This window comes from Scyliorhinus canicula, chromosome 1 (assembly GCF_902713615.1).
Source record: "Scyliorhinus canicula chromosome 1, sScyCan1.1, whole genome shotgun sequence".
In the NCBI taxonomy this organism is placed as follows: domain Eukaryota; kingdom Metazoa; phylum Chordata; class Chondrichthyes; order Carcharhiniformes; family Scyliorhinidae; genus Scyliorhinus; species Scyliorhinus canicula.
This window is the reverse complement of record NC_052146.1, coordinates 78375192-78397198: the sequence shown is the minus strand read 5'-3', so window position 1 is coordinate 78397198 and position 22007 is coordinate 78375192. Positions and strand designations below refer to the sequence as shown.

General features: G+C 48.0%; 2 protein-coding genes across 2 annotated transcripts in view; one reads left to right on the top strand and one right to left on the bottom strand.

Annotated features, from left to right (window-relative positions):
- Positions 1 to 22007, top strand: part of LOC119964326 (glutathione S-transferase theta-1-like) — a 98451-nt gene that overhangs the window by 8305 nt on the left and 68139 nt on the right. The gene's annotated exons all lie outside the window — the stretch shown is intronic.
- Positions 7102 to 15786, bottom strand: ddt (D-dopachrome tautomerase). The gene is given in 6 exon segments (XM_038793662.1): positions 7102 to 7275; positions 7277 to 7298; positions 11486 to 11505; positions 11507 to 11544; positions 11547 to 11661; positions 15567 to 15786. Coding segments are annotated over 6 exon segments (354 nt in total). The 5' UTR covers positions 15675 to 15786; the 3' UTR covers positions 7102 to 7224.

Below are 22007 nucleotides of genomic sequence, written 5' to 3'. Positions count from 1 at the left end.
ATGAAACGCATCTTTCCCTCATCCCTCTTTCAGCATTCTGCAGGGTCTGCTCCCTCCATGGCACCCTGGTCCACTCCTCCGTCACTCTCAACATGCCTTCCCATGGCACCTTCCCTTGCAATTGCAGCAGGTGCAACACCGCCCCTTTAGCTCTCCCTCTTCACCATTCGAGGCCCCAAACACCTCTTTCAGATTAAGCAATGTTTCATTTGCACCTTCTTCAATTTGTTGTACTGGATGCGATTTAACCACTGCGCTGTGCCCGTTGCGGATCTGGGCATGCTGGTTAAATAGCGGAAAAGTCCAATAGCGGGGGCAGCACGGTAGCATAAGTGGATAGCACTGTAGCTTCACAGCATCAGGGTCCCAGGTTCAATTCCTCGCTGGATCACTGTCTGTGCGGAGTCTGCACGTTCTCCCCGTGTCTGCGTGGGTTTCTTCCGGGTGCTCTGGTTTCCTCCCACAGTCCAGAGACGTGCAGGTTAGGTGGATTGGCCATGATAAATTGCCCTTAGTGATTAGGAGGGGTTATTGGGTTATGGGGATAGGGTGGAAGTGAGGGCTTAAATGGGTCGATGCAGACTCGATGGGCTGAATGGCCTCCTTCTGCACTGTATGTTGTATGTCTATGTCTAAAACTGAGATTTGTGCTAGGCTTGATTGCCATCTAACCGGCCCGCTCTTGCTGACGAGTTCCCGGATCTTGCCCGAATATGACAAGCGTATTATTAACCCCAATTTGCATTAATTTCCATCTCATTAGTGAGATTGAAGTCAAATGTAATGACCTCCTGCGAATTAACCAGCTCCCCAACGAGAAATCACGCAGGCGTCGGTTAGTACACCTTTTTAAAAAACTTTAAACTTAGGTGGCATAGTGGTACAGTGATTCGAACATAAGAACTAGAGGAAGGAGTAGGCCATCTGGCCCCTCGAGCCTGCTCCGCCATTCAATGAGATCATGGCTGATCGTTTGTGGACTCAGCTCCACTTTCCCGCCCGAACACCATAACCCTTTCTTTATTCTTCAAAAAACTATCTATCTTTATCTTGAAAACATTTAATGAAGGAGCCTCAACTGCTTCACTGGGCGGGAATTGTATAGATTCACAACCCTTTGGGTGAAGAAGTTCCTCCTAAACTCAGTCCTAAATCTACTTCCCCTTATTTTGAGGCTATGTCCCCTAGTTCTGCTTTCACTCGCCAGTGGAAAAAACCTGCCCGCATCTATCCTATCTATTCCCTTCATAATTTTATATGTTTCAATAAGATCCCCCCCCCCCCCCCCCCCCCCCCCCCCGCATCCTCCTCAATTCCAATGAGTACAGTCCCAGTCTACTCAACCTCTCCTCGTAATCCACGACTCTGAAGTTTCTTGCGGTCCTGGGCCGAGCAGTTGCTATACCAGGCTGAGATGCAGCCAGATGGGATGCTTTCTATGGTGCATCTGTAAAAGTTGGTAAAAGTTAATGTGGACATGCCAAATTTCCTTAGTTTCCTGAGGAAATATAGACGCTGTTGTGCTTTCTTGGTGGTAGCATCGACGTGGGTGGACCAGGACAGATTTTTGGAGATGTGTACCCCATAGAATTTGAAACTGTTTACCATCTCTACCTTGGCCCCATTGATGCTGACAGGGGTGTGTACAGTACTTTGCTTCCTGAAGTCAATGACCAGCTCTTTAGTTTTGCTGGCATTGAGGGAGAGATTGTTGTTGTTACACCACTTCACTAGGTTCACTATCTCCCTCTTGTATATATGGTCGTATCGTCAGCAAACGTGTGGATGGAGTTGGAACCAAATTTTGCCACGCAGCCGTGTGTGTACAGGGAGTATAGTAGGGGGCTATGTACGCAGCCTTGTGGGGCAAATGGAAGCGAGGAGGAATTTATTTTTCAGAGGGGTTGTTAATCTTTGGAATTTTCTACCTCAGAGCAGTGGAGACTTGGTCATTGGATATATTCATGGCTGAGCTGGTAGCTTTTTGATCCATAAGGGAGTCACCAGTTATGGGGGGCAGGCAGGAAATGGAGTTGAGGACACAATCAGATTAACCATGATTTTGTTGAATGGTGGAGCAGGGTCGAGGGGCCGAATGGCCTACTCCTGCTTCAATTTCTTATGGGGCAAGGACACACTCCATCCAGTGGAAACCAACATTTACTGTGGCTCTAATTACAGTGTATTGGGACTGAAATAACTTTCAATAAAAGGGTCAATCTCTTTGTGCAGTGAAAGCTCACAGTTGCTTGCTAGTTCTCATTAATACATCTGTCAGGGTAGCACGGTGGCGCAGTGGGTTAGCCCTGCTGCCTCACGGCACCAAGGTCCCAAGTTCAATCCCGGTTCTGGGTCACTGTCCGTGTGGAGTTTGCACATTCTCCCTGTGTTTGCGTGGGTTTCACACCCACAACCCAAAGATGAGGCATACAAGATGATCAGAGGATTAGATAGGGTGAACAGTAAGAGCCTTTTTCCTCGGATGGTAATGTCTAGCACGAGAGGACATAGCTTTAAATTGAGGGGAGATAGATACAGGACAGATATCAGAGGTAGGTTCTTTACTCAGAGAGTAGTAAGGGAGTGGAATGCCCTGCATGCAACAGTAGTGGACTCGCCAACATTAAGGACATTTAAATCATCATTGGATAAACATATGGATGGTAATGGAATAGTGTAGATGGGTTTTAGATTGGTTTCACAGATCGGCGCAACACTATGTTCTATGTGCAGGGTAGATGGATTGAACACGCTAAATTGCCCCTTAATTGGAAAAAAAGAAGAATTGGGTACTCATTAATTAATTAATTAATTAATACATCTGTACCCATTTAATTTGTTATTTTCTCGGGAGTTTTCCGGCTCTTTCACTAAGTGCGAAGAAAACAGTTCGACAATGTAACAATATCTAAAGTGGGAAAAATCTCGGACTTTTATGTTTCCAGTAAATTTACCAGATGGTCACATCTGTCTTGGAGTAAGCTCACATGCATTGAAAATAACATATAGTGCTCTTGAGCTGGTTTCTCCATTGTCAGTGTATATTGGGAGACTCACCCCACCACCTTCATTTGTTTCCCTTTACATATCCACTGCAACGAGCACTGCTTCCATGTGAATAATGAAAATGAGCTAGTGCCTTGCTTATTTAATGTCTTCCCACATTACAACAGTGACTGCACTTCAAAACTACCTCAGCGTCTGTGAAACACTTTGTGATGTTCTGAAATCGACCCATTTTGTTCAAGTCTACTCTGGACAGGAGATGCCGCACATCGGGAAACTCGACCAGTTCGACACAGGTACCGATGACTGGACCCAATACATAGAATGGGTGTAATTTATTTCAGTCAAATGCAATCATTGGGGATGAAAGGCAGACCGTTATCCTGCTGGCGGCAGTCGGGGACCTACCTATGCTCTCGTCAAGAGCCTCATGCATCCGGACAGACTGGACTCCAAGCCTTTCACCATGTTAGTGTCCCTGGTTGAGACATACCTTAACCCCGTAATCCCCGATAATGGTCTGCCGGTTCCGGTTCCTCGCAGGCCCAAGGAGAATCAAATGGCGACTTTTTGTTCACTTGAGGACACTCACCGCCACATGTGAGTTTGGGGCTGCACTGTCTGAATCCTTGTGGGACTGTTTCGTCTGTGGGCTCCGAGACGCTGATATCCGAAGTTGACTTACGGAGGCCGACTTAATCCTCCAGAGGGCAGTGGATGTCGCAAGAGAGCACAGAGCATGGGCTTCAAGAGTTGCAGGGCTTGGCAATCCTGAACGTCGGCCGCCGGAGTGACTGCCAACCGACTGGCTCCCAGACCAGGACAGTGCGAGCTGCCGCGAGGCGAGATCGACCGCAGGACCCAAGACCGTCGCTATGGTGCACCTCGGCATGGCCAGGAGAATTCCCCAAAAACAGAACACCAAATGACCCCGAGGTCACCTATCTGGGATACAAGGTCGACAGAAAGGGGCTTCACCTGGTGGAAGGTGCGAATAGGGCCAAAACCGAACAAGCCCAGGAGGGCCCCATTCCCCGCCAGAACCCCAGGCGTTCTATGTGGAGGGCCAGGAGGAAGGATATCAGCAATTACACTGCGTTACTGTCCCCAGGGTCGGGCCCATCCGAATTGCATTAAAAATGACACTCCGTTGACATAGAACTCGATACCAGAGCAGTGGTCTCAGTGATCAGTGCAGAACGTTCAACACTAAGTCCGGTCTCCAGACCCTGAACCTTCGGGACAGGTTGCCCGATTGGCAACGTACATTGGAGAGCCGTTGGCCATTGTGGGAATCACCCACATGACTGTGGCATACAGGAACCAGTCGGCATGTTTGGCTTTGGTGGTAGTTTGCAGAAGAGGACCCACCTAAAGTTGGTTTAATAACGCGTCTGTCACATGTATCCCCACATCCAACCTGCTAATCATAAGTTATCTTTTTTAAATACTTAAGTCTTACGTTTTGTCATTCTTAATGGGAGGAATGATGCTGGAAAACTGATTGTCCTATTGGGCTCACACACTTTACTTGCTCCCCCACATGCACACATACATCTCTCTCATACGCACACTCACCTCTCTTTCTCTCGCTCACACACACATCTCCCTCTCTTTTTTAATTTAGAGTATCCAATTCATTTTTTTTCCAATTAAGGCGCAATTTAGCATGGCCAATCCACTTACCCTGCACATCTTTGGGATGTGGGGGCGAAACCTACACAAACACGGGAAGAATGTGCAAACTCCACACAGCCAGTAACCCAGAGCCAGGGTCCCCCTCTCTCACACACCTCTCCCCCAGACACACACACTCACCCTGTCCCTCACACACTCATCCCGTCTCTCGCACACATTCACCCACACCACATACTCAACCCCCTCACACACACGCACTCACTCCCTCTCATGTACTCACTCCCTCTCACGCACGCACACACTCCTTTTCTCACACTCACTTCCTCTCACACAAACACTCACTCCTCTCACAAGCACTCACTCCCTCTCACATGCACTCACACAACTCCTCTCACACACACGCACTCCTCTCTCACACCACTCCCTCTCTCAGCACATCACTCCCTCACCGCACTCACTCCCTTCACCACGCAGTCACTCCTCTCACACTCACTCCTCTCACACTCACTCCTCTCACACTCACTCCCTCTCACCCCGCACTCACTGCCCCCCTCACACAGCACTCACTGCCCCCCTCACACAGCACGCACTGCCCCCCTCACGTACTCACTCCCTCTCACGTACTCACATGCACTCACTCCCCCTCACACGCACCTCACTCCCCCTCACACGCACTCACTCCCCCTCACACGCACTCACTCCCCCTCACACGCACTCACTCCCCCTCACACGCACTCACTCCCTCTCTCACATACTCACTCACTCTCTCACATGCACGCATTCCCTCTCACACACACTCACCCCTCTTTCCCTCGCTCTGAGCTTGACCACCCCCCCCCCCCCCCCCCCCCCCCCGAGACCTGCAGTGGACACCTCACTTCCTCCTAGACATGAATGGTTCCCCCACCTCTGTTCTGAGGCCCTTCACTGGCCAGACCCCTGCTACAGGACTCGCATGGATGGTCCCCTGCTCCGATGCTTGCTCTGGACTCCCCATCATTCTCTGGTGTTTGCTCCGGGTTCTGTTCAAAAGACCCTCACATCCCATCCTCTGATGTCCAGAAGCCAGCTTCTTATTAGACGAGCAATTCTGCAGTATATTTTGAAAGTGGTCGATCATGCATGGGCCCCTTGCGAGGCTCCCGCAGCTCCAGTTTGAGTACCCCAGCTGAGATCAGTGCCTCAACTTTAAAGTTCTGACATGTTGAAATTCCCACTGTGGGTCTCACACACCCTATCTTTGGAGGCTTTCCTCTGGACCTACAACCCACTTACATTCCTCCAATTCTTGCCATCTTGTGCATCTTGAAGTCCTTCACCCCATTACCCCTGCTTTGAGGGCTTCGAGCCCGTAAGCTCTAGAATTCCATTGCTAAACCAATGCAGCACGATAGCACAGTGGTTAGCACAATTGCTTCACAGCTCCAGGATCCCGGCTTGGGTCACTGTCTGCGAGTCTGCACATTCTCCCCGTATTTGCGTGGGTTTCCTCTGGGTGCTCCGGTTTCCTCCCACAGTCCGAAGACGTGCAGATTAGGTCAAGTGGCCATGCTAAATTGCCCATCGTGTCCAAAAAGACTAGATGCGGTTACGGACATAGGGTGGAGGTGTGTGCATGGGTAGGGTGCTCTTTCTAAGGCCAGTGAAGACTCGATGGGCCAAATGGCCTCCCCAATCTGCACTGTAAATTCTGTGATCTATGATCAACTCTGTCCCCTTTTAAACACTCCTTACATCTACAACTTTGACCAAGCATCTGGTCACCTCTCCAAATGATCCTTTGGCTCAGTGTCAATTTCCTTGTCTTATTTCACTCCCATAAAGCACTTTGTGACATTTTACTAAGGTGCCATATAAATACAAGTTGCTGCAGTGGAAAATCACACTGGCCAGGAACAGTCAATGAAGCAGTTAGTGTAAGTACTTTCAAGAGATGGTATTTGTGTAGAACGATTGGCAATGCTTTGCTTTGTTAAAGGTGCTGTACAAATGCAAGTTGTTGTTGGAGTGTGCCATGAAGGTAGTATACGGGTTTGGCCCCTGAAACAGGCTCACTGCTATTTTTTCTGAAAAAAGAGTTGCCTCCCTGACTTGGCAATCTCTTTCCTGCCATTGGATCTACTCCCATGCTTCAGAGGATTTTATTAAAACCACTATGTGTTGCAATGATCTCTATAGAAGACTCCAATGTCTCCATTCTGCTGACGATACAATACATACTGACTAATGGACCTTGGCCATATTGGGATCCTTAATCAGCAATGTCGACAGACTGCAGAACCTAGTCCTGTTCATATGCAAAGTTGGAGATCAATGAATCATGATCAAGTGCGGGTCTTCTCCCTCTCTAGCCCAAGGTTCTGCTAACATTGCGAGAGTACCTAGTTTTTCTGAAGCCAAAATCACTTTCTTAACCTCTGAACCACTGCCCTTTGAATCAGTAACAGGCGTCAAAAGTTCATTTCATCACTGGAAATGTTTAATATTAGATATTGTAGCATACTCAAGAACATGAATGCTCGCTACAAGCATGGTAGGACAAACAAGTGCGTGGCATACACAAGATCTCCAGTCCAATGTCTACAGAAAGGTCAGGACGGTTCCATTTTTCCCAATCTGCCACTTCTCCACCTGGGTAAAATCGAATCAGGATTCTGGAAAGAAAGTAGTTAAAAAGTTAGCGAACAGCGAATTATTGTTCCATTGTGTATGTTTCTGTTAGAAGGTACCTAATTAGTGGGCAGCACAGTGGTGCAGTGGTTAGCACTGCTGCCTCACAGCGCCGAGGCCCCAGGTTCAATCCCGGCCCTGGATCAATGTCCGTGTGGAGTTTGCACATTCTCCCATGTTTGCTTGGGTTTCGCCCCCACAACCCAAAGATGTGCAGGGTAGGTGGATTGGCCACACTAAATTGCCCTTAATTGGAAAAAATAAATTGGGTACTCTAAATTTCTTGTTTTTAAAAGAAGATACCTATTTAGATAAATCAAGGCACAGTATGGTATCACATACACCAAATGGTTGTTAGTGGACAATTAGCATACATGATTATTCAGCAAGTGCTGCTCAATCATGGAATCACATCTAACAGTTTTGCAAGCAAGGGTTGGTTGAGTACTGTCCGTACTCAATTGAGTTATGCAACATCTTCCTCTGGCCGTTGAGTACTGTCAGTACTCAACGGCCAGAGGAAGATGTTGTATAACTCAATCAGTCCATCGTTGAGATGTATGGCGTACATACCTGAAACGCCAGACCTGCACAAGAATTCATACACAGCCTTGCTCAATAGTGTGATGCGGCAGAATGTCTTTTCAATGCCAGTGTGATGAGCTCGGAATGTGGCATGATAGGAAATAAATTAAAGAAAGGTGCAAATTTCAGAGGTTCAGGCAGAGGGTATCTTAGAAACAGTTAGGCCTGGTGGGCTAGGAGAAGGAATGGAAACAGTCTGATTAGACAGTCTCCATCATTGTAAAAGCAAGCACACACTTAGTGTTAGAGCTGAGGGTGGGGAGCATCATGGATGTGGTGATTTAACAAGGGGGTTCCTGATGAAGCAGAGAAAACATATTATTTTTGTCTTCCTGGATGCTCTTTAAACAGTTAGTCCTCAAAGCCCACCTCCCCCATTTATCAAAGAGGACTCCCTGTGTCGAACTGGACGAAGTGGTCCATATGTCATGGTGTATACTGCAAGAGCATTTTGATATTTTGTTGGTATTTCTTGTCATTTCCTGCCGGCATTTTATATGTCTTCCTTGTATTGTCTGTTTGTTGCGTAAATGGTAACACAATTGCGGTGTGGACCAACAGGCAAAGCTCAACACCGGGTGGAACATGTGAGAGTGGGGACATTGGACAACGGAAGAATTCTGACCAAAAGACATAATTGCTGAGACCTTATATTACATTTTAAAAATTAGTCTTAACTGAGCAGAAGCATAAACACAGACATGTCACTGGGGCAGTGGCCAACACCAGTCACTCTGTCTACAGCAACTGACCAAGATGAGAGGCTCTGGCACATGGTTGCCTGTGAGTGGGCAGCCTGTCCTGGGCCTCGGCCCCAGCCTGCACAGAGTGTTGAGCTTTGCGTCTTGGTCCACACACAAATCCGTTACATTTAACACTCCTCCTTCCCACCCAGTGGACAGCGGGCAGAGCAGCGGTTGGCACAAACACCCCCCGAGATTGTCCAAGGACCAGCCGGGCCCATCCAGCCGGGCCACCCCATGGAGACGTGCGCCAACGGGGACCCTCGCGCGCAGGGCCAGGAGTCACAGCGGTCCGCCTCCACTCCTGCTGCACTTGCCATGAGAACCACCTGGGAACCATGTTAGGGCTCATAGGGCCAGAAAGTTGGCACGGGTGTAGGGCGCAGTTTAGTTATAGGGGCTAGGCACAGACTGTATTTACCTCTTCACATGTAAACACCTTTAAAACTGCCTCTGTGCTCTATGATGGTGTGGGGTTGGGGCGGGTCAGTGATGGCCACTGGGAGGGAGGGGTGGTGAACGAGTACGGCCCAGTGGGTGGACCGTGAGCCCCTCCCCTCCCCCGTCACCCATCACTCCATCCCAGCTATTCGACAGAGCCATGTGATGACTGGCCAGCTCAATGCAGTCCGGGGAACATGTCCTCGAACATGTCAGGAATCAAGATTGCGACCAGTTGAGGAGTCATGTACACCTGCCCTGGTACCAGGCGCTGACGTGCAGATCCGCATATGGTGCGTCACCTGGAACCGTTCATGGAGTGGTACCCCTTTCGGTTGGTGAACAGCGGCCTGTTATCCACCGGTGGCCGCAGGGCGATATCACCCATTGATTATCCCTGGACCCCGGGACATCCGGTGACGGCAACGAACCCCACTGCCTGGGCATCCTGGTGGATGGGGTCCACAGGGTACTGGATGTACCGGTCCCACAAGGGCGTACAGGGCATCTGTGAAAGGCGCGGATGCAACCTGTGCGCCGATGTCTGGGAGATGCCGGACAGGTCCCACTCGGTGACTGGAAAGACCACGTCGCGTAAAGGTTCAGGGCCACCGTACACCTTGACGGCCAACGGGAGCGGGTGTCCTACCCCATTCCCCTGCGATGCCAGGTGTGCCATCATATGACAGGTGTGTCCGACAGTCTCCCTGCTCATCTGCAGTCCTCCACTGCATGCCCCGTTGTGAGGTCCTCAAAGGACATGGCGGTCGCGGTAGACCGCGTGGCCTCATCCGGCACCTCCTTGGCATTCAAAGTATTGTCTTGCATCTTTGACCTCTGTCTATATATAGATGTTCTGGAACCTACCTCTTCATTCACCTCAGGAAGGAGCAGTGCTCCGAAAGCTAGTGATTCGAAATAAACCTGTTGGACTTTTAACCTGGTGTTGTAAGACTTCTTACTGTGCCCACCACAGTCCAACACCGGCCTCTCCACATCAAAGCAGATTTCAAACAGAGATGAGGAGAAACTACAGTAGTCCCCCTTTATAACGCGGGTGTTGGGGTCCAAGACAGCCACCCGTGTTGCATCCGATCGCGGATATCCACGATGGGGGTTTTTAAATTAATTTAAAATCTATGCATGCGCTTCCCATTGTGAGTCTAGGGGGCTGGGGGAGAGGTCAGACCCCCGTAGACTCACAATGGGAAGCGCCATGCATAGATTTTAAATAAATTTAAAACCCCCATCGTGGATCTTAATTAAAACAAGCACTGCTGCATTTTAACAACTTAAAAGTTGGATTGGAGGAAGAGCAGCCGGCGAGTGTCAATTTTCAGCGGCGGCTGATTGTTTCAGTGAGAGAGCAGCTTCCCTCTCGGATCAAGTGAGCCGGCCGCTGAAATTGACACTGCCGGCTGATTGGAGGGAGAGAGCAGCCGGCAGTGTCAATTTCAGCGGCCGGCTCACTTTGATCCGGAGAGGGAAGCTGACAGTTTGGAGTCCATAAGCCCCCCCCCCCGCCATATATCGCGAACCGCGGTATTGCGGAGCGCGGTATAACGGGGGACTACTGTACTTCTCTCAAAGGGTCGTCAATGTGTGGAATTCACTCCCCCAGAGTGCAGTGGATGCCGGGACATTGAGTAAACTTAAGGAGGTTTCTCTGCGGACTGCCTTAGCACACTTTCCCTAGGTTTCTGTGGCTACAATCACTTTTTTTCCCTTGCTTTCTGTGGCTATGAGCACTTCTTTTTCCCTTGGTTTCTGTGGCTATGACTCATCTTTCATTCCCTACCCCACAGTATAACTATCTCCCACTTTCCGTGCCTTTTAGCTTTGACAAAGGATCATCTGGACTCGAAACGTTAGCTCTTTTCTCTCCTACAGGTGCTGCCAGACCTGCTGAGATTTTCCAGCATTTTCTCTTTTGGGTCAGATTCCAGCATTCACAGTAATTTGCTTTATTTCAGGAGGAGGATAGACAGATTTTTGATTAGTAATTGGTTTGAAGGGTTATGGAGAATGCACAGGAGTGGAGTTGAGGCTGAGATCAGCCATGATCGTGTTGAATGGCGGATTAGTCTTGAGGAGCTGAATTGCCTACTCCTGCTCCTTGTTCTTATGTTATGTTCTTATGTCTCAGATGGACTCATTGAGTATTCCAACAGCATGCAGTGTGTGTGTGTAAGTCTCTTATTTCACAAAATGGATGTCCTGAGGTCATGACAGGTGCTATAGAAATACAAGTCCATATCCTCAACAGCTGAAGTGTCATCCTCAATTCTCCAGTCTGCCAGTATTGGATTTGAACCCACAACCCTTTGACTCAAGAGGCGGGGAGTGGGCCACTGCTGGGAACAGATGACAGCTCAGCCACATTTGACATCTTCAATACTAACCTGTCTGCGGTTAATCCCAGCTTCCTGTGTGAGGAACTCAAAGAACTTGGCACTGTGTGCTTGTTCTGCTCGGCTGTGCCCCACCAACCAATAGAAGACACAACCAGTTGAGCACAGGGGGTCATACTGCCTCCAACGATCATTAACTGGCCTGGTTTTACAGTCACATTGATCCTCTACAAAAGAAAAACTTTGCTTCAGGAATAAGTTTTAAGGAGGATCTTAAACTACTGCTCACCCAACTTCCCTTCCTGGCTCCCATGTTAGCAGATATTATTTATTTATTTTTATAAATTTAGAGTACCCAATTCTTTTTTTCCATTTGAGGGGCAATTTAGCGTGGCCAATCCACTACCCTGCGACATCTTTGGGTTGTGGGGGTGAACCCACGCAGACACGGGGAGAATGTGCAAACTCCACACAGGACAGTGACCCAGGGCTGGGATTCGAACCCGGTCCTCAGCGCTGGAGGCAGCAATGCTAACCACTGCGCCTCGTGCCACTCTTTTAGCAGATATTGTGACCAGTTCTCCTTAGGTATTGTTCCTCCCTCCTTCAAATCTGCTGTCATCACCCCTCGACTCTTAAAAAGAACACATCCTGACTTCTCTGTCTTTGCAAACTACCATCCTATCTCTAAGCTCCCTTTCTCCTCCAAAGTCACATTCAATTTTGTGCCCATCTGTCCTGGAACTCTATGTGGGAATTTCTCGAATCAGATTTCTCCCTTGCCACAGTACAGAAATGGCTCTATTCAAGTCACAATTACACCCTATGTATTGCAACAAAGACAAGCTATATTTCGCAATGTGTTGGGCGGCCACGGTGGTTAGCACTGCTGCCTCACGCGCTGAGGTCCCAGATTCGATACCGGCCCCGGGTCACTGTCCGTGTGGGATGATTGCACATTCTCCCCGTGTGATATAATAATGCAAACACTGCAATGCAGTTACTGTGAAAATCTCCTAGTCACCACACTCCGGCACCTGTTCGGGTACACAGAGGGAGAATTCAGAATGTCCAATTCACCTAACAGTACATCTTCCGGGAATTGTGGGAGGAAACCAGAGCACCCGGAGAAAACCCACGCAGACACAGGGAGAAAGTGCAAGCTCTGCACAACAACGACCCAAGCAGGAATCGAACCTGGGACCCTGGCACTGTGTATGTGGGTTGGCCATGTTAAATTGCCCCTTAATTGGAAAAAAAAATGAATTGGGTTCTCTAAATCATAAAAACTAAAATTTTTCTCAATGCAGCCTTCAAAAACTGTTGAATTACTCCATCTGCATTTAACACCTTTCCACCATTGCCCAGTTGAGTTGGACTGCACTAGCTTTGTCCATTCTTGTCTAAACACTAGCCAGGGAATGGCCATTAATGGCTTGTCTTCCCATTCCCATAAAGTGACTTCTGATGTCTCCCAAGGATTTACCCTTGGACTCCTATTTCTCATCTGCATGCGTTCCTCAGCACATCTTCCAAAAGCAGTTTCTATATGTATGCTGAAGACACCCAGCTCTCCCTCAGCACCATGCACCTTTTTTGACCCGTCCATTTGCCAGACTGCTTATTCAGCATCCAGGACTGGAGGAGCAGAAATTGTTCCCAATTAAAAACTATGTCCCTGCATTTTGTCCCCACCACAAACTGTGTCCTTCACCATGAATTCCATTCCTTTTCCTGGCCTTGTTACCACCAAACTTAACTAGCACAGTGGGCTACATAGCTGGCTTGCAATGCCGGCAGCAAGGGTTCAATTCCCATTACGACCTCCCCGAACATGGTGCCGGAATGTGGTGACTAGGAGCTTTTCACAGTAACTTTATTGAAGCTACTGTGACAATAAGCAATTATTATTATTATTATAATATTATTGTTATCCTGGTTGGCCTCTCACATCCAACCCATCTAAACTCTGTTGCTCGTGCCCTAACTTTCATTAATGTCATAACCCAATACCCTTGTGCTCGCTGGCCTAATTTGGCTCCTGGTTTAGCACAGGGCTAAAGAGCTGGCTTTGAAAGCAGACCAAGGCAGGCCAGCAGCACGGTTCAATTCCCGTACCAGTCTCCCCGAACAGGCGCCGGAATGTGGCGACTAGGGGCTTTTCACAGTAACTTCATTTGAAGCCTACTTGTGACAATAAGCGATTTTCATTTTCAATGAGACCTCAATTTTAAGATTCTCATCCTTGTTTTCAATCCCTCTCTGGCCATAACACTCCCTATCTCTGTAATCTCCAGTCCTACAACCCCTCTCCAAGATATCTGCAAACCTCGAGTTCTGGCCTCTTGAGCAGCTTCAGTTTTAACTGCGCCACCATTTGTGCCTTCAGCTGCCTCAGACCTCGGCTCTGGAATTTCCTCCAGAAATCTCTGTGCCTCACTTTCCTTCCTTCATCAATGTTTTGGCAAATCTACCCTAATGTCTGTTTTTGTGGTTCGATGTCACATTTTTTAATGATCCAGTGAACTGCGTTGGGATGAGAGGATATTTCATTACATTAAAAAGGTAGTATATAAATACAAATTGTTGTTGGTTTTAAAGGCGAAAGTTGGAGGGGCAGGGCAAATCCAGAAAATAGGACTTAGCTGAATATATTTGGGAACGGGGTAGGGGGTGTTCTGGGAAATGGCACTGCCAACTTGGAAACTTTGGCATCATGCTGACAGGTGGAAAAGAGTAATTTTGATTTATTTTAATTGTTTCCAGTGTCAGAAAATCCACAGTGTGAGTTAAGCTTGTCTGACACATGACAAGTCCAAATCTGAAAGAGACATTAACAGTTATAAGTTTTTTTTTATAATTTAGAGCACCCAATTATTTTTCTCCAATTAAGGGGCAATTTAGTGTGGCCAATCCACCTACCCTGCACATCTTTGGGTTGTGGGGGCGAAACCCACACAAACACGGGGAGAATGTGCAAACTCCACACGGACAGTGACCCAGAGCTGGGATCGAACCTGGGACCTCGGCGCCGTGAGGCAGTAGTGCAAACCCACTGCGCCACAATGCTGCCCATTAGCAGTATAAGTTGAGGTCAACTCGACCACAGGTGTTATACGTGTGCTTTTGGGTGTTCTATTATGTAGAGGATATAGAGAACATAGAGTATAAATTCATGCGAATAATGTCAAGAGATGGCTCACTAAATTACAAAAAATAAAGTGAGATTCTGAAACAATTTTCACCAGAGCAAAGGAGATTTAATAAAGGTTAAAACCGTTCATTGTAACAGATGCTAACTTACATTGGCTCTCAAATTTCCAATGCCTCCAATTTAAAACTCTCAACCTTTTATTTAAATCTCTTCATGTCCTCACCTCTTCCAATTTCTGTAACCTCTCCTCCAGCTCTAGAACTCTGAAAACTCTTACAATTCTGCCCACTTGGCTCACCAGCCCCACCCACACATCTTCCTTTGCCCACTACTGATAACTGCTTTCAACCATATAGGTCCCACATTGGAATGCTTCCATACCCTGCAAATGGCACTGTTGCCCTGCTTTGAACACACTTCTCTGCCCAGGCTTTTGGTCATCGCTCCAAACATCCCCTTTGGCATTTCTGTCCACTACCACTCTGCCATGAGACATTCTTAAAATTATGATGCTGCACAAATCCAAATTATTGTTAACGGCACGGTAGTGCATGCTTCTAACGTAAACTTCTACAGACCCAATATTCCAGTACCGAAAGCAGACAGGCCTGCACTACCCGAGGGCAGTGGTAAAAACAGGAAGGAAGCCCTGTGACTCCAATGGGATCTGAGCTGGAGGTGGTCAAACTTGTCATGGGAAGGTTGGGAGCAATTTCTCATAAGCTTAGCTGTCAGCTAAGAGTTTAGCTCAGTTCTTTGTGTTAAACTGGTCACATTTGGCTAGGTGGTTGGTTGGGGGGGCTGATAACCCGCAGCCATCACGCCCTCTGTACTTAAGTTAGTGGTGTGAGTCTCCACAGGGAGAGAAAAGCTGTCAGGGGTTGTGAATTTCCTGTTCCGGGGAAGGCAGTATTCCAGTCCCTTCCTGCAGTCAGCTCAGTCCATGTGAAAATTCCCCCTTTAAAGATAGGAACCTGCCTCCTTGGGTTTGTCCAGGATAGTGGCGGCCGCGCAGCACAGCTTGTTCATTAGGTCCTCGGAGAAGCGGTTCGCTGGCAGGTTACTCTCCAGCTCGATGAAAGGCATTTTCCCCACTCAGACGGGATTGTTACAGACTACGAACCGCTACAGTCCAGGATGTGGGCACGAAGCTGCGTGAGGAAGAGGCGGGACAAAGTCCACGTCCCACCTCTGATGTAAGGTCACAGAATCCCTACAGTGTAGGATGCCGTTCGGCCCGTCCAGATTGCAAGGTCCCTTCGAAAGAGCACCCTACTTAAGCTGCCAATCTGAAACTTCCAGCTGTTGCCCCTCTCCACCCATGTTGCCACACCTGCTGAGTATTTTCTGTTCTCATACCAGCCGTTCCAAAGACCCAATTCACCTCATTACCCACCCCCCAAAAATATACTTCATTGATAAAAATTTATAAAGCACATTACCTGCCGCTCAAAGTTATAGAATTTAAAGTACAAATCAGATCAGTTTCTTTTAATTCTGAATGCAACTGATTACATTTATAGTTGCAGTTAATATTTACAATATTAATTATGTCAATCATTATGGGCAGCACGGTAGCATTGTGGATAGCACAATCGCTTCACAGCTCCAGGGTCCCAGGTTCGATTCCGCCTTGGGTCACTGTCTGTGCGGAGTCGGCACATCCTCCCCGTGTGTGCGTGGGTTTCCTCCGGGTGCTCCGGTTTCCTCCCACAGTCCAAAGATGTGCGGGTTAGGTGGATTGGCCATGATAAATTGCCCTTAGTGTCCAAAATTGCCCTTAGTGTTGGGTGGGGTTACTGGGTTATGGGGATAGGGTGGAGGTGTTGACCTTGGGTAGGGGGTAGGGTGCTCTTTCCAAGAGCCGGTGCAGACCCGATGGGCCAAATGGCCTCCTTCAGCACTGTAAACTCTATGTAAATCCTACAGCTCTAAGAGTTTTACGCAACACCCAATCCACCTCATTTTGATTTTTTCAAAAATATACTTTATTCATAAAATATCTGAAAGATATTTCCAACAAACATTCAAACTACAATGACTTTGAAATTTTCTACAATGATCATATTGTACCCTGCAGTTCTACAATTGTGATATCTGTAATATTTGCTGAACATTCAATGTGAGTCACACAGCCCGAGAGGCTTTATACAATTCCCAGCTCCTCGGTGTAATATGGGTGAAAGGTCTTACACAGTGGTCTTTCCCCATTGTGCCTCTGTGACGGCTGGCCCAAGCTTTAGTGCATTTCTCAGCACATAGTCCTGAGCTTTGGAATATGCCAGTCTGCAACACTCGGTCAGGGACAACTCTTTGCACTGTTAGACCAACAAGTTTCGGGCAGACCAAAGAGCGTCTTTCACCAAGATGATGCTCCTCCAGCTGCAGCTGATGTTTGTTTTGGAGTGGGAACAGCGTCCTTGGGAACAGCCCGTAGAGCACAAAGTCCTGTTTAAGAAGGGAGGGAGGCAGAAGATGGGAAATTATAGGCCGGTTAGCCTGACTTCGGTCACTGGTAAAATTTTAGAGTCCATTATTAAAGATGAAATCGCGGGGTACTTGGAAGTGCATGATAAAATAAGACTGAGTCAGCACGGCTTCGTCAAGGGGAGGTCATGTCTGACAGATCTGTTGTTTCTTTGAGGAAGTAACAAGGAAGTTAGACAAAGGAGAACCAGTGGACGTGATTTATTTAGATTTCCAGAAGGCATTTAACAAAGTGCTACATAGGAGACTGTTAAATAAGTTAAGAGCCGATGGTGTTAATGGTAAGATCCTGGCATGGATAGAGGATTGGCTGACTGGCAGAAGGCAGAGAGCGGGGATGAAGGGGTCTTTTTCAGTATGGCAGCCAGTGACTAGTGGTGTGCCTCTGGGGTCGATGCTGGGACCACAACTTTTCACAATGTATATTAATGATCTGGAAGAAGGAACTGAAGACACTGTTGCTAATTTTGCAGATAAGGGGCAGCACGGTGGCGCAGTGAATTAGCACCGCAGTCTCACGGCGCCGAGGTCCCAGGTTCGATCCTGACTCTGGTTCACTGTCCGTGTGGAGTTTGCACATTCTCCCCGTGTCTGCGTGGGTTTCACCCCACACGCCCAAAGATGTGCAGGGTAGGTGGATTGAACACGCTAAATTGCTCCTTAATTGGAAAAAATGAATTGGTTACTCTAAAAAAAAATTTTTTTGCAGATAATACAAAGATCTGTAGAGGGACAGGGAGTATTGTGGAAGCTGACGAGCTGCAGAAGGACTTGGACAAGCTAGGAGAGTGGGCAAAGAAGTGGCAGATGGAATACAATGTGGAAAATGAGGTTATGCACTTTGGAAGGAGGAATAGAGGCATAGACTACTTTCTAAATGGGGAAATTCTTAGTAAATCAGAAGCATAAAGGGACTTTCGAGTCCTTGTTCACGATTCTCTTAAGGTTAATCTTTTGTTACCTTACTGCAGTGTGGTTGGCAGCACTAACTGTAGGTAACATGCGTTACTCAATCCAGTTGCAGCAGAGGCTTTCAGGACCTTGATGAAGAGGGCTCGAAGTCGTCCAGAGGTGTTGAAAGGTTTATTGAGTAACAGAATTTAACAACTGTGTGAGTTCTTACTTTAGAACAATTCCAGTAGAAAGATTACAATGTTTATATACGGTAGCTATGTCTGACCACACTAGTAGCCCTGAGCTAGATCTATGCTCCTGTTCTCGTCACAGTCTAATCACCAAGAGAGGCAGAGAGCTGCTTGCATCTGCTTTTATACCCGCCAGTGCTGCCCCCTAGTGCTCTTTCAATTTCCCATTAACCCCTTATGTACATACGCATGTAAAGATCACTACATTGCCCCCTTTTTTCTTTTTTTTTTTTACATAGTTTCAGTGTTGTTACTAGAATGGAACAAACATAGTTGGTATCGTGTGCAAATGCATTACAGAAATCAGTGATTGCATCAGCCCAGTGTTCACAGGTTCTGACGGTTGGGTGTGCATCTGATTCGAGTTGATCTCCTAAGTGGGCATGGAGACACTGAGGTTTTAATGTGCGTCTGTTCACCGGCTGATGGTGTCACGTGTTGTCGAGTGAGTGAGTCCTGTAGATTTAATGTCGGAAAGACATGTTCAGGAAGTGGAACCTTTAGCAGGTCTTGTTGATTGCATCTGAACAGCGCACCTTAGTCGGACTTTACAATGTATGATCGTGGCGCTACTTGTCGTAGCACTTTTGCCGTGTTGGACCATCCTCCACCTGGGTGTCACAATCGAACCATGTAATTGATCGCTAATGGTTGCAGCGATTTTGCATGCCAGTCATAGTGCTGCTTTTGTTTGTGACGTTGGTGTCGTATCTTGTCAAGCACTTGTGAGTGATCCGGATTGCTGAAGTGTAACGCTGGTAGCATTGTTCTCACATCCCGATTGAAGAGCATTTAAGCTGGTGATAGCCCTGAGCTCAACAGTGATGATCTGTATGTTAATAGAGCCAAGTGTCCCGGGGAACATTGATGGGGGATTTCAGGGTTGGTACAGAGCGGGCATCAGACAGCTGAGGGACCTGTTTATTGATGGGAGGTTTGCGAGCCTGGGGGAGTTGGAGGAGAAATTTGGGCTCCCCCCGGGGAACATGTTCAGGTATCTGCAGGTAAAGGCATTTGCTAGGCGGCAGGTGGAGGGATTCCCTTCGCTTCCCGCGAGGGGGGTGAGCGACAGGGTGCTTTCGGGGGTCTGGGTCAGAGAGGGGAAGATATCTGATATCTACAAGGTTATGCAGGAGGCGGAGGAGGCGTCAGTAGAGGAGCTGAAAGCTAAGTGGGAGGGGGAACTGGGGGAACAGATCGAAGACGGGACATGGGCTGATGCCCTGGAGAGGGTTAATTCTTCCTCCTCATGTGCGCGGCTTAGCCTCATCCAATTCAAGGTGCTGCACCGGGCCCACATGACTGGGACGAGGATGAGTAGGTTCTTTGGGGGTGAAGACAGGTGTGTCAGGTGCTCGGGGAGTCCAGCGAACCATGCCCATATGTTCTGGGCATGCCCAGCACTGGAGGAGTTCTGGAAGGGGGTGGCGAGGACGGTGTCGAGGGTGGTGGGATCCAGGGTCAAGCCAGGATGGGGACTCGCGATTTTTGGGTTGGGGTGGAGCCGGGAGTGCAGGAGGCGAAAGAGGCCGGTGTGCTGGCCTTTGCGTCCCTAGTAGCCCGGCGAAGGATCTTGCTACAATGGAAGGATGCGAGGCCCCCAAGCGTGGCGACCTGGATCAATGACATGGCGGGTTTTATTAAGCTAGAGAAGGTCAAATTCGCCCTGAGAGGGTCGGTGCAAGGGTTCTTTAGGCGGTGGCAACCTTTTCTCGACTTTCTGGCTCAACGATAGGGTACGGGGACAGTAGCAGCAGCAACCCGGGGGGGGTGGGGGGGAAGGGGGAGGGAAAAGGGGGGAAGGGGGAGGGAAAAGGGGGGGGGGGGGGGGGGGGGGGGGGCGGAATGATGACTATGTTTGTTTATTTAATTTAAATTTATTTTTAAGTTCTTCTGTTGTTCATTGGGGTTGGGGGGTGGGGGATTGGATACATGCGTCGATACGGTCTGGGGGTGATACAGTTATTATGGGTTATTTTGTTGCATTTCATTGTTTGTCGTTACGTTTTATATTTTCTGTAAAAAATTCCAATAAAAATTATATTAAAAAAAAATAGAGCCGAGTGTATGTCGGAATTCGAAAGTGGCCTTGCTTATGAGTTGTTTGATAATGTGCACACCTTTCTCTACTTTGCTGTTGGATTGGGGTTAGTATGGACTCGATGTCACATGTTTAAAGTTGTATTTCTTGGAGAATTCCATCCACTCCCAGCTTGCAAAGCAAGGACCATTATCGGACATGACTGTTTGTGGAATACCATGCCTCGAGAATGTTTCCTTGCAGGCTTTGATAACTGATGCGGACGTGAGACCCAGGAGTTTCATTACTTCCGGAAAGTTGGAGTAATAATTAATGATAAGAATATAGTTTCGACCCATGGAGTGAAACAAATCTATGCCAACTTTGTTCCACAGTGCGTAGCCATCTCATGCTGCTGGAATGGCTCCTTGCATTGTGCCAGTTAATGTTTTTGACACGAGTCACATGTGAGTATCATGTTTGTAATGTCCTCGTTTATCCCAGCCAGTACACGGATTGCCTTGCTCTTCTTTTGCATTTTTTGATTCCGAGATGTCCCACGTGAATCCTGTGGAGCATGTCTGACCTGAGCGTTGGTGGAATGGCGATTCTGTCATTTCTCAATATTACTCCGTCCACTACTGACAGTTCAGTTTTGATGTTTTGTAACTGCGGGCACTGTCCTTTTGACCAGCCATGCTGAAGGTTGTGCATGACCTGGAGCAAGGTCGCATCTTCTCGTGTCGCCAGACAAATTTGCTGCAGCCTCTCATCAGATGCCGGGAGAGTCTCCCTGCACAACTGTGCTTGAGCTTCTACATCGTCAATGGACGCAGCAGCTGAGCTGTCAGTGACAATGGCCCGGGACAGTGTGTCAGCTATGATGAGGTCCTTCACAGGAGTGTAGACCAGTGTGAAGTCACACCTCCTCAGCTTCATCATCATGCATTGTAGATAAGGCGTCATATCATTGAGATTTTTTTCATTTATGTTGACCAGCGGTCTATGATCAGTCTCAAGTAGGAACGTGGGAAGGCTGTACACATAGTGGTGGCATTTTGTTATACCTGTGATCAGCCCCAGGCACTCCTTCTCTAACTGCATACCTGCACTCTGTGGCGGTCATCGCTCTAGACGCGTATGCAACTGGGACCCAGTCCGATTGGGGGACCTACTCCTGTTGGAGGTGTACCACATTAATTCCATGTTGACTGGGGTCGGTGGAGATCTTTGTGGGTTTCATTGGGTCGCAGAATGTCAGAGTTGGAGCTGCCATCTATTGGTGCTTTAGATCCACCCACTCTTCTTGGTGGCGTGGAGTCCAGTCAAACTCTGTGTTCTTCCTTATCACGTTTCATAATGCTGATGTCCTTGTTGATAAGGTCGGTATGAACTTGCCTAGGAAGTTGATTAATCCAAGAAACCCGAGCACAGTTTTCTTGTCTCTTGACTGCTGCATGTTCTGGATTGCCGCGATCTTTTCATTATCCAGCCTCAACCCTTGCGCTGATATCGTGTCACCCAGGAAGGTCAGAGATGTGCGTGTGAAGGTGCACTTGGATTGGTTGAGTTTCAACCCAAATTGGTGAATTCTTTTGAAGACTTGTCTTAATCGAGCGATGAGGTCTTCTTCCGTCATTGACCATATGATGATGTCATCGATATATACTCTGACACCTTCAATGCCCTCCGTCATCTGCTCCATGAGTCTGTGAAGGATTTCTGATGTGCAGATGATCCCGAAAGGCATGTGATTATAACAGTATC